Source organism: Trematomus bernacchii, unplaced genomic scaffold (assembly GCF_902827165.1).
Source record: "Trematomus bernacchii unplaced genomic scaffold, fTreBer1.1, whole genome shotgun sequence".
In the NCBI taxonomy this organism is placed as follows: domain Eukaryota; kingdom Metazoa; phylum Chordata; class Actinopteri; order Perciformes; family Nototheniidae; genus Trematomus; species Trematomus bernacchii.
The window spans coordinates 2,739,032-2,752,137 of NW_022987582.1; the positions used below are offsets into that span (position 1 = coordinate 2,739,032).

The window sequence follows — 13,106 nt, forward strand, 5'->3', positions numbered from 1 at the left end:
CACATTTCTGTTGGAAAGAAACACACATTTTATTTGGCAGAAAACATGGCATGTCAACACAGTGTTGACAGTTCTTCCTGAAGCGAGCTGGACAGTGGCACTTTGGGAATTGTTGTGCAATTATGCTCTCACACTTAGCAAGTCTGTAAATATAATCAGTATACTTTATATAAACATTGAAACAAACACATTACATTAGGCAATGGTTAAACCACAGTGACTCAATGCATAATCTATTCATCATTACTACTGTAGTCTCCGTAGTGCAGCTGTTCACATTAGGATACTATTTCCTGCTTAAAGGAATATGAAGGCATGATCATTGGAGACAAACCCTGGTGAAGGAGCACAATCTGGGACAAAGCCCTTCCTTGTTAGGGATAGCATTTGACAGAATGGTTGGGTTTAATTGACGACATTAAAAAAAAAGACATTTCACCAAATCCCACCCAACCACTCGCTTAATAATGTAGTGTAAATAACTGTTTAGTTGCGTTGGGAATACAAATTCAGCTGTGTATAACATTTGGTAAAACCTCTTCACAGACAAACCATTCATACCCGAACATCAAAGTATGTGAGCGGCAACAGAGAAGCCTGATGACGTTACAGCGGGTCTCTTTAAGGCAATGTGACACTGCCGGAGGTCCAGTTAGAGCTCCTAATCGAAGCCTTTAGTGATCAGGCCTGAGGTCAGAGCATGGAACCGACTGTTGGGTCATTTGTCTTTGTGTGTCTCTGGTTCTGGTGGCGGTGCTGTCAGTCGTTTCATCTGTAGATCCACTCTGGCTTTGCGTTGTTTCTGGACCAGGTTTCCGCTTGCGTACCCCAGTACCCCCCCTCCCAGAGCAGCAGCCACCCCTGCTGCTTTGAACCCCACCAGCAAGCCGAGGGGACCCCCCAACACACCGCCCAGCAACGCCCCGGCAACCGGCAACAGCGCCAACTTGTAGCCCACCGCCTGGAGAGACAGGGAGAAGAAATATAGTTTAATTTAACATCCACACACACACACACACACCTTGGGAGGCATTAGTACTTTGTGATAGAGTTTGGACGCGTCTATCCTTTCATGATCACAAATCCAGCCACGGAAGGAGGAAGAAAAAAAAAAAGAAGAAGACCCAAACAAGCCTGCATGTGTAAATGTAAATCAACACCGCCATAGCTGCTTCAAAGAGTTTTCATAATCTCCATTTAGAGGAAATCAGAGAGATGTGGCCTGGGTGTTATTACGGCTGTTATCATCAGAGTGGAAGGTGCGCTTTGCTGATGACAATTAATGACACAGATACACACACACACGCACATGCAGGGACACACACTTGATTAACACTTCACCATTAAATTAATCTAGTTCAAAAGCTAGCATTGCTTGTCCCCACCCCTGTGGCAATTGAGGGAATATTTAATTTAATCTGAGCCGAGTTAAAAGGACTCTGGGCACAGGTTGTGGAGGACGGAGGAGAAGTGTAAGTGTGTGTGTGTGTGTGTGTGTGTGTGTGTGTGTGTGTGTGTGTGTGTGTGTGTGTGTGTGTGTGTGTGTGTGTGTGTGTGTGTGCTTTATGACCTGATGACAGATTACAAGCTTTCAAACGCGTGAAAACATCTGACATACCTCTCATCTGTTTTATCTCCCCCCCCACCGTCTAATGTGCAGCCCACTACATCCAGCAGCAGCGTGACAGAGGTCGACCTTTGTTTGTGTCGCCAATTGGGTGAATTTAAATTAAAAATAACCCTTTCAAAAGAATCTTTTAATATTTGTGCAATTTATTTTATAAATGTTAGAGCTGCAGCTCAAAGTGTCAAAGGTTTTTTCGCCCTTTCATTTCATTCAAAACAGCTGATTTTACCCGACACCAATGTCGGTGAATGGAACCACGCCATTACATTAAATAACAATGAAATGAAATGGAATAGATTTGGTTGAATATCGGGTTTTTTTATGCATTGAACACCACAAAAATATTATCTAATTTGTTCTTTAATGGTGGCAAAAAACTCAGTAACCAGGACAACTCAGTATCTGCACGGCTCAATTAATACCACTTTTTTGTAATTGACATAATAACGGTAGGTAGCCTTGGCAGGACTGTGTAAGCAGCTAAGACATGTCTGTTTTTAATGTTCTGTGCAGTGTTAGCCTTTATAGGTTTGTTTCAGCACACAGGAATCTCGACTTGGTGTCGTCTAAGAGTCTGTAATTACAGTGTAATTACTTTAGGCCTCTATTATGTTCCCTAAAGTGTGAGCAAAACACAGATCAAAAAAGACTGCTTCATCTGACAAACAAAATAGTGAAAGTAAAGTTAGAAAAATGTCACAATCCTTGGTAAAAAAACAGTGTTCACTGGTGTGTGTGTGTGTGTGTGTGTGTGTGTGTGTGTGTGTGTGTGTGTTGTACATTAACACAAACAGGTGATTCATTCTCAGTATTACAGGCAAAAGTTCATCATTTCAATTGAGTAATACGTGTGAAGGGCACTGAGTCGTTCTTCTGAGTTACACTCAGTGTGTGAGAGTGTATTGAATTGATAACGGAAGGCCAGTGCTGCTCCTGAAAAACTATTAAACAGTCATTCAAACCTCTCCTTAACACCACACACACACACACAAACACACAGATCCTCTGTTGTCCCCCCTCTCATCCTACCTCTCTATCACTCTTCCTCCCCTCCCCTCTATCGCTCTCCTCTCTCTATTTCCTTAATTGCAGCTTTCCTCCGTATTCGAGCGGATCAATAGGGACAAACGCTGTGGAATGGCTGGGAGGCAAAGTGCCATCGATCTCCCCATCTCCCAAACATTACACACACACATATCAGATCATCAGGACACACACACACACACACACACACACACACACACACACACACACACACACACACACACACACACACACACACACACACACACACACACACACACACACACACACACACACACACCACACACACACACACACACACACACACACACACACACACACACACACACACACACACACACACACACACACACACACACACACACACACACACACACACACACACACCTTCCCCAGGCTCTTGGTCCCCTCCTCCACGTTGGCAGCGGCTGCGTTGACGTTGTCCTCGATGCTGTCAATCTTCTCCTGCTGGGACTGATGCACAGGGTGAGACACACACAAACACATATTAAAACACACACACAAACACATTCAAGCAAGCTCGTTCACCTACACACACACACACACTCAAAGAACAACCACCTGTTGTGTTCTCTATTTTATTTTTGCCTGAACAGATTCTGCTCCATGGCACAAGTTAACACAAGTTGGGTGTGTATGAGTGTGTGTGGAGGTTGTAGGTATATTCAAAGGATTTCACTGGGGGTGGGGTCTGTGTGTGTGTGTGTGTGTGTGTGTGTGTGTGTGTGTGTGTGTGTGTGTGTGTGTGTGGCATTGTGTAGATCTCATGAAATATTCAGAGTGGCAGCTGTCTCTCTCCATGTGAGGGCTGGATGGACACAGTGACCAAACAACAACCACAAGCACTTTCCTCCTCCTCCTCCTCCTCTTCTTCCTCCTCACCCATTTTCTCTCTTTCTCCTCCTCTGAGCTAAAAGTTATTTTATAGATTCAGTTCTGTCCATTTAGTTTCTCACCCATACACATGTAAATGCAAGTTGGCCAGTTTAATTTAACAAAATAATAAGGCTGCAACAAACTAAATTCATCGAATAATCTGCTTATTGTTTTCTCGTTAAAATGTCAACACATTCGAAAAATGTCCATCGTTCTTTTCCACAGCCCAACCTGACAGCCCAACGTCTTACTTTCCAAACAGTCTAACACTTAAAGTAATTAATTCCACAATTATATGAAACAGAAACTAGCAGCAAATCTACAGACAAAAAGTAGGGAGCCATTTCGAGTTCAGTCAGCGACCTTTGTTGCATCTCTGCCTATTTTCATGTTATAATCCAAAAAAGGCATTCAACTATAAATCAAAACAAAGGAAAGACGTTCACAACAGTTGCTAATTTATTTTCTGTTGATCAACTTATCAGCTTAAAGGTGGGGTAGGTAAGTTTGAGAAACCGGCTGGAGATACACTTTTTGTTATATTCCATGGAATGCTCTTAACATCCTGATAGCAATGAATATCTTAAGTGCTTTGACAATAAATCCATAAAAAAATGTCATCTGTGGAAGCCGTAATACTGTAAAAAGCACGACCAATCATTTACCTACCCCACCTTTAATGTTGCATCTCTATTTCGTTAAAGTATATTTATGAATTTTGGGAAGAATCTAAGGAAAGAATGAAAGTGACGAATGTGTAATCATGCCAACAGAAAATGTATCAATCCAAGCAATGCACCGTAAAGTCATTTAGTACTACAAAGAAAAGATTGATAATGAGCTTCATTGCTTATCTTTTATATTATAATATAATATCTTCTGTTTTAAAGCTATGGAGATCTCAAATCAAATCACAATCCTCTAATACAACTGAATAAGCAATTAAAAGAGGTTAGTCACATAAGATGCTATTCAAATCTTCCTTACATAAAAACGACTTAACAAATCATTTCACAATTTAACTACTAATATTTGTCAGTTTCATAAATAAAATAAAAACAACTTTTATACAGCACAATCACATGCCAGGCAGATGACTGCCCTCAAAGACACATGGAGAGAGAGATAGGAACAGAGAGCGGAGCTGACGTGACGCGTGTTCACACACAAACACACACTCAGTATTTCCACTGTGGCGGAGCTGGAATATTACTCCCCTAACGGCGCCTTTCACCCCTGAGACACCACAACAACATGTCTATGCTCTTTCTGCCCCCCCCCCCCCCCCCCCCCATGCCTCTGTCTTTTTTTTTTACCCTAACTACATCTCCACTCTCTCACTTTCTTTTCCCCTGTTAATCTCTCCTCCGCTCGCTCGGCCGGCCTGCTCCTCTCTCTCCATCCCTGAGGACGGAGTGATAATCTGAGCCGTCTGTTTTCCACCTGCTCCGATGCAGCCATTGTCCCCCACCTCTCCCCCTGTGGAGGACTCGCCATCCTCCCGCAAATCCTCCCTCACGCCATCGACTACTTCTCAATCTCTCCTCCTGCCTGGGCGAAGGGGCCTCTGGGGGCCCCAGCAGTCATCCTGAGCCGATGTGTGTAGCCTCCTCTCTCTGAGGAGCCTAACCAGGCAACACAGGCACACGGTCAAACACTACTCACCACTTCCTGGAAACGCTATAGGCTGTCACACTGCTTTTGTTCACAGGGGTAGCTGTGCACACATGTAGAAAGAGAAATGTGAGCGGAGCAGTGGAGTACTCACATGGACGAGCAGCGAGAACTCCGTCACCAAACCACTCAGCTCCTTCAGATCCTGAGAGAGGAAAAAATGACTGCCTTTATTTTATTGTTAAGCTTAGTTATCACACAAATCTAAAGCTACTGTACATCCACAGCATGAATATTAAAGTGCGTTGTATGTTTAGCAGTAAATCAGCTAAATAGGGGCATCTGTATGAACAGGTGAGAGGGGTCATCTGCATTAGATGATCTTTCAATAGCAGGAAATAAAGCGCGTAACTATGGCAACATTTAGTACAGCCAAAGTATGGAAACCACCTTGTTGAACGGGGGAGACAGAGGGGAGGACATTGCCTGAATGTTAGGCCAGCTCGGGATTCGAACCGGCTTAATAGTCAGCAGTTTAGGCATATGGGCAGCCAGCTCTAACCACTGAGCTATCCAGCGACATTTAAACACATGAGGAAGAGCAAAGGTGTAAATAATAAAATGGATGTTGGCTGCTTTACTTTGAGGATCCAGGTTTTCTGCCTGCTGTCACGACCTACTGGGAAATGTAAAAAGAGCAACAACGGGGTTTATGTTTGTAGTAATGTGCTTTTACGCCAGTCAAGTGTCCGCTGTGAAAAACACCCACTGTGTTTCATTTTGCTGAACTCTTTCTTAAGGTCACTTCCAAAGCTCTTTAGCTGTTGTTTAAGAAACCCTTCATCCTATGCATTTTCTTTCTTTATTTTTAGGAAGGTAAAAATGGTAGATTTTTCTTTTAGAATAAAACAATTCATTGATAGAGATAAGTTTAAAAAGATAAATACATTTTTAACAAAGAGGTTAAAAGTACCTGTTGTCTGTATGTCTTTAATATAAGATGATATTTTTAGTCAGGGAATAGTTTTGTTGTTTACTACAGATGAAGCAAGTTTGATGATATCTTACGAGCAAGGCTTATTTTAAAGTTTAAAGGAGGAGAACCTTTGTCTTGCATACCAACACTATGCTGTACACCTTGAACTCACACATCAAGAATAAGGGACCATAAAACATTCGAGCAATAAGCAAAAAGACACACTAACAACATTAATAAAATCAGATAAGTATGAAAAAGAGTATGAAATCCAGACTGAATGTGTAGTCCCCACCTCTTCCAGGTTGTCCCAGGACTCAGCAGCACTCTGATCAGCAGGGATTTCTGGGAGCTGGAGCTGAATTTGCCTGCCAGACAGTGGCTCTTCACACACATCGTCATCGTCGTGGTAACTGCTGGACACACATCTGTTAGGCTGAGCGGCAGGTGGTGTTTTGGGCACAGGCTGAGGCACGGGGTTAGAGTGCAGAAGCAGGAAGTCTCTGGCGGCGGCTGACGCCCTGTCTCTGACCGGCTGGACCAGCGCGTCGAGAGCGGGGGCGTCTTCGGCACGGACCCTCATGCACAGCTTCTCCATCTCCCTCATGTTCGCTCTCAACTGCTGCAGGGAGGCAGGAAAGAAGCAGGTTTCTCAGTGAGATCAAGGGTAGAGAAATGTATTGTAAAATGTGAAGACTGCCTGATGGGTCTCTGTTAATAGCAGACTGTTTTGAGCTGTCTCACAGCAAAAACACAGAAGACACAACAAGACATTACATTTATACCGGTCTCAGATATATATATAAAACATGGCTCTGAAGTGTTTGTCTTGAAATACCAAACAGATTGTGCATTGTAGCATCCCATAAACCCCTCTGTTTCAGCCCTGTTTCAAAAGTGCTGATCCTCTGTCTGTTACTTCAGATGAAAATAAGGAGCCACTCCCCACGCCCCTCTGAGAGATATTTGGTTAAAAAGAACACAATGGTGCTCTAGGAGGAGATTCAGGTGATAAGGTGGGTGGGTGTTACCTTGGTTGGTGATTGGCTAATGGTTACACAAGCCAAAACATCGTTATGACATAAAGTGGCCAAAATCTGATCATTTTCAGACAGGTTTTTATATAAATGGATCAGGACAAAAAGAGAGAGTATCTTTTTTCCTGAAACCTTCAGAATCTCTTTACACAGAGGGGACACATGGTTATGTATAAAAGACATGAAAAAGTGGATTTTGCATAATAGGTGACCTTTAAGTAAACCATTTATAAAGAAGGAGATACAGCTTAAATGATCCTAAACTATGAATGTAATAAACAAATGTACACATAACATATTTTAAATCCTTTGAAAAATGTAATTCCTGGCCCTTCTGCCCAATTAGAAAATAAGTGCTCATGCTGACAGGTTGAGCATCCCAATAAACGGTCCTATTGATGGAAAATGTGTGTGTGTGCGTTGGGGTGTGGGCTTAATAAGGTTCAGATATGAGGCAGGGGACCACGAGCCCCCTCATCGCACCGTGCCCTGAGGGTGACAGGAGGATTACATCCCAGCCATCAGCCCTCCAGGCCGCCACCCGCTCTGGGCTCAGGGGGTCAAGGCACTGCCGATAACACACGCTGCTAATTACACAACATGAATAAACATACATGCATACACTGGTCCTCGTGTGCATGAAACTGAAAAACACACTGATTAACAGAGAGGCAGTCTGGTCAGGTACCTGTCAGCCCGCAAATTAACCGTGAACGTTTGAAGCACCAACACACAGACAGACCCACCAAACATATACTCAATAGCAGATATTCATGATAGAACAGCATTACTCCGCTCCTGTCTCACAGTGTGTGCTGAGGCTGCTGAGGCTGCTGCGGTCAAGGTGGGGACACCGAGGCTAGGAAGTAAATGTCAATCATCAAGAAGGGGGAGAGGTTCTTTCTAGGGGGAGGGACAACAGACTAAACAGACTGAAAAACATCTCATATAGACATATTAGCCGACCTACGATCTATAAAGGGTGTGGTTATTACTGGTACTATTGATATAATGGTAATAATACACAGAATAATATCTGGTTAATAATCGTGTACCTCTCCTTTTTTTTCCTTCTGTATGCTGTTATAAAGCTATGGATACAGACTGTTTATTTTGAGTGTGTTTAATTATCTTCAGATAATGCAATCATATTTTTGATATAGTGACAGCCCTTCTTTCTCTTTCTGTCTACAGACATCTATCCATCTATCCTGCTATGCTATGGAACACCGGCCCACGTGCACACACATCTGGAGCTGAGTAGACTAACCCTTCTCTGGATTAACACCATGCAGACACGGTAAAGCACTCTGTGTGTGTCCCTGGAGTTGGCAGGGTAATGGTGAGAGGATGGGTTTGTGCCTGTTTGGAGTTATTTCACCTTCGGAGACATGGTGGCTTCCAGGCAACAACATCCTCTGAGACATTTCACACCCACCATGTGAACAAGACTGCAAGTGAAGACACACACAAAAAATGGTCCATTTGAGGATGGGCAACAGCTCTTTTTTTGCCCTGATTTTGTAAGGCCGAACTTCTATACAGAAAGTTTATTTATTTATAATAAACAGATCCAGTCCTGGTATGTATTTAATAAGTTATTGTAGTATAGGCTTTTTAAGGAAATGTATAAAATGTTTTTTTAATTGAACAGATTTTACTGATTTAATCGATAGTTTTAATCACATCTCTTTGCTCTCAACCGATAGAGTGGCTCAGTAGTCAAGGAGATGGTTTAGTTATTAGCTTTTGACTTTGGAAATAAAATTAAAAAACAATACAAAAGTGACAATTCTCTCACGGTGTGACTACTTGCTAATATTTATAGGTGGAGGAAATATGTAATATGTTTGCTCATATATGATTTTTCCAGTGAGACACATTTTGCATACTGTGTGTTTTGTCAAGGCCCTTTTTCACTTCAACTTCATAGAAACCATAATGCTTCCCTAAGCTAGCCTTTAAACCAGAGGGTGGTGTTGGATTTCATCCATCTCCATGTGCTCACGCTCAGACATCCTCACCAAAACTCAAAAAACCTCCTTGCTGCGATCTGTTATGGTTCACGTCCAATTGGTTCTGCCATAAAGAACGTACAGCCTGGTCTAACTAAATTGTTACACGCGATCATACTATCGATAATTATTTACGTATTTTCTCCATTCTAACCGTAAAAACTTGACGGGTATGTATAAACTAGAATTTAGATATTGTGTCTTACAGCTTCTGTTTCACACATATTTCAAGACACTACAACTTCTAGCTGATGACTAGTATCACTCTGTCACACACACACACACACACACACACACACACACACACACACACACACACACACACACACACACACACACACACACACACACACACACACACACACACACACACACACACACACACACACACACACACACACACACACACACACACACCACACACACACACACACACACACACACACACACACACACACACACACACACACACACACACACACAGTTATTTTTGTTTTACAGTGTTATGTAAGTATGTATGTTAAGCGTCTTTGAGCATTAGGAAAAGCGCTACAAAAATCCCATGTATTATTATTATTATTATTATTATTATTATGTTATACCTGCACAGTTCTGCTGGCATTGATGTGCTCCAGATGAAGCCGGTCCCATTGTTGGCTCTGTTGGAACTGTGAAAATAAAGGAGAAACTGTTATCCATGTGAGGACCGGAAGTGAGAATGTGGATGTGAGAGTAGGATCATGTGTCCATTCAGATCTCATCCGTCACCTTCAGTATGTTGTTGTGGTGTTTCTGCAGCCTCTCCAGGTCCGTGGGCAGAGCCACTTTAATGAACTTGTGGATCGGTGCCTCCAAGCGCCTCAGAGTCAGCTTGCTGCCTTCCTCTGCCATGTGTCCTGCTGACTGCCCACAGCCAACACCTCTTTGTAACTTAGACACGGCACCTGCTCAGCCTTATCTCACTGCCCCCACAGACACTGTAAATACCAGCAGAGTATGATTTTATTAAATACGTAAATCAAATGAATAAACTCTGTGACACATGCAAGTCTGCCCACATATCTCAAATTGGCACCTCCCTAAGACTAAAATTATTTTTCTTGCCTACATCTTTTCAGTGAAAAGAGAAACTGAAGTATCACTTGCATGACACACTGACAGTTTAACATATACACAGAAATAATAACTTTATCGGTAAATTAGTCAACAGCAAATTAAATTAAATATTTGTCAAATATTCAAATGTTGTGCCTTTATCTGTTTTATAGCATATCGCATTGAATAACTGTAAGCTTTGTAATGAAAAAAAAAGACATTTGAAGACTTTGGATATGAAAAACTGGGGCAGACATTTTGTAATACTTGACATGTTGTCGATTTAAATGACAGAAATGTATTTATGTATTATCATTATTATGTACTTGTAGAAAAACAATCCCCAGATTTAACAACAATGCTAATAATTGTTAGCAGCAGCAGTTCATAATAATGCTTTAAGACAATGTTACTCCTACTGTAGAGTTAATGAGGGCTATTTTAATGGCTTAAGAAGCAATGTAAGTTTACCAGACTAGTTACCAATTATAGAAGTCAAGAGAACTGTTTATTCGAGTAGAAGTGGTTACATCTCTTAACTCAGCTGTGTTTTTAGACACCTGAATGGAAATTGATAATGCTTACAGACATATAGTTTCACAAAAGCTGAAGCTACATGACCGGGCTAGCATGTCATTAGCTGTTAGCTTAGTAATGAAGGTTATTTAGCTAATACTTGTCTTAGATGTTAGCTAGCTCACTCATTAGCCCGAACATAATGAAATACCAGTCTACTACAGAAAACGATAACGAAAGTTAAAGGTCATATGGCGACACTTACCCCTGAAATTATCACTTCAAGATATATTTTATATTCACTAAGGACTGACTCGAACCTCCATACTGTTAACAAGATTTACTATTTTCTTATTTAGAGCAAAGCTTTCTGTTTTTGTTCTGAATCTGCTGTTTGTAAACAACTCTCCTCTCAGTGCGTCCATTAAAAGTTTCCGACCTCCACCAGCAGCCGCAGCACATTGTGTTCCTGATCGCTGTACCACGACAAGACATTTCTAAAAGAATAAATAAATACATTAATATAGACAACGATACAATAATAAGAACATATTTATATCTATAGTAATTATATTTGAAGGTAAAGCATATAAAAGAAGATAAAAATAGTACTGGATCAGAATACACAAATAACACCAGACCAGTGGATTACACACTCAGTTTATGCTTTCATCAGAAGTTAATTTATTTAATATTAAATGTCTATTTAATGGGTTGAAACTACGTTGTTTGTGATTCACATGTACATTTCTAAGGCTTATTTCTTGATTCTCTTCCACACGTAATACTATAAAATCGAAATAAATTAACCAGACTAAATACATGTTTTAGAATTAAAGATAGGCCTATGTCTTTATCATATTGCAACAGTACTTGATCTTAATGAAGATAAATAAAAGACATATCAACAATTCCCATTCATCTGTAAACACACCTATACGTCACACATATCTGACTAAGGTTATAGCAGAGATAAGTGATTGGATTTATTTAGACACATTTGGATACGTTTTCTTTTATCTTATGGCTGCACTTATAAACAGCATCAATCCTGCGGAATAAAAAAAAGTGTTTTTGTTTGTGTTTTGTTTGGGAGATAATTGTTGGGGTTCCCCCTCCTCTACTCTCAGATCAGCCTGTGTGAGTGGGTATATTGCATGCTTCAACTCCTCTTCTTCGACACCTTTTACCTTTGACATTTAGGCCAACACCCCACACACTCTTCCTTCAGCGGATGCTCCACACGAGGGGCCGCAGTGAAACAAACAGTCCCCAGCTAAAGAGGATTTCCCCTAGTGATGTACACATGTTCTGTGTGTGTCTTGTGTGTGTGTGTGTGTGTGTGTGTGTGTGTGTGTGTGTGTGTGTGTGTGTGTGTGTGTGTGTGTGTGTCTGTGTGTGTCTTTGTGTGTGTCTGTCTGTCTGTCCACTTCCAGGGGACTCCCAGTGTTGCAGACTGAGGGGGAAGAACAGTCAGACAGTACAAATCTAAATAGCAAATCATCAGAAATGTCAAGGTTCAAGGTTCAAAGTGTGGTTCGTGTGTGTGTGTGTGTGTGTGTGTGTGTGTGTGTGTGTGGGTGCGTGGACTCAGGTGCCCTTCATTTCAGTCTAATCCAGGAAGTAAGTCAGCAGGAGTGGAAGGCAGCAGGAAGCCCCGTTCACTTCTTACTTCCTGCATCTTACTGTTCTTTAGAGCAGGTGTGATCAACACATCCTGATTTCTCAGTGGATACAGCCCTTTTTCACAGCAGACGTCTTGACTCAGCATGGTTGGAAAGGCACAGGTGTTACTAAAATCATTAACATTAATAGCATCATTCTATTCAAGTGTCCCAGTTAGACAGCATGAAAAAAAAACAGGACCCTTGAACTGAAGCAGCTAAATGGAATTCAGCAATAATGAATATCATTTACACCTGGATTTTAAAACTGTCAAATTACCTTCTCGTTCTGTGATAAAAACCCTAATGTTTCTGTAAACCCGCAGGTTTCTATTCACATGTAAACATTTGGATATCATCAGTCTTAAAGAGGTCATTTTACATTTCTAAATGGATTAGAATACACTTTGAATGTGTGTGTGTGCTGGTGCATATATATGTGTGTGTGTATGTTCTAATGGGACCTCTAATTAAGACTGGGGGTATTTGCTATCTGTCAACACTGATCGATTGGCCGGGAGACTGACAGCTCACTGTGTATGTGTGTGCGCACATTTAAGTTTGAGTGTGTGTGTTTCAAGCTTCGAGCAGACCAATTGGCCTCGTGGTGGGGTTATTTTA

General features: G+C 41.5%; 1 protein-coding gene across 1 annotated transcript; it reads right to left on the bottom strand.

Moving 5' to 3' along the window:
* Positions 1 to 146: 146 nt before the first annotated feature.
* On the bottom strand, positions 147 to 11,260 carry stx17 (syntaxin 17). Its single transcript, XM_034127414.1, has 7 exons — positions 11,087 to 11,260; positions 9,979 to 10,187; positions 9,813 to 9,878; positions 6,454 to 6,780; positions 5,337 to 5,387; positions 3,059 to 3,145; positions 147 to 961 (listed from the first exon to the last, which is right to left on the bottom strand). The coding sequence occupies exons 2-7, from the start codon at positions 10,099 to 10,101 to the stop codon at positions 719 to 721; spliced, it is 897 nt and encodes a 298-aa protein (XP_033983305.1). The 5' UTR covers positions 10,102 to 10,187; positions 11,087 to 11,260; the 3' UTR covers positions 147 to 718.
* Positions 11,261 to 13,106: the final 1,846 nt, after the last annotated feature.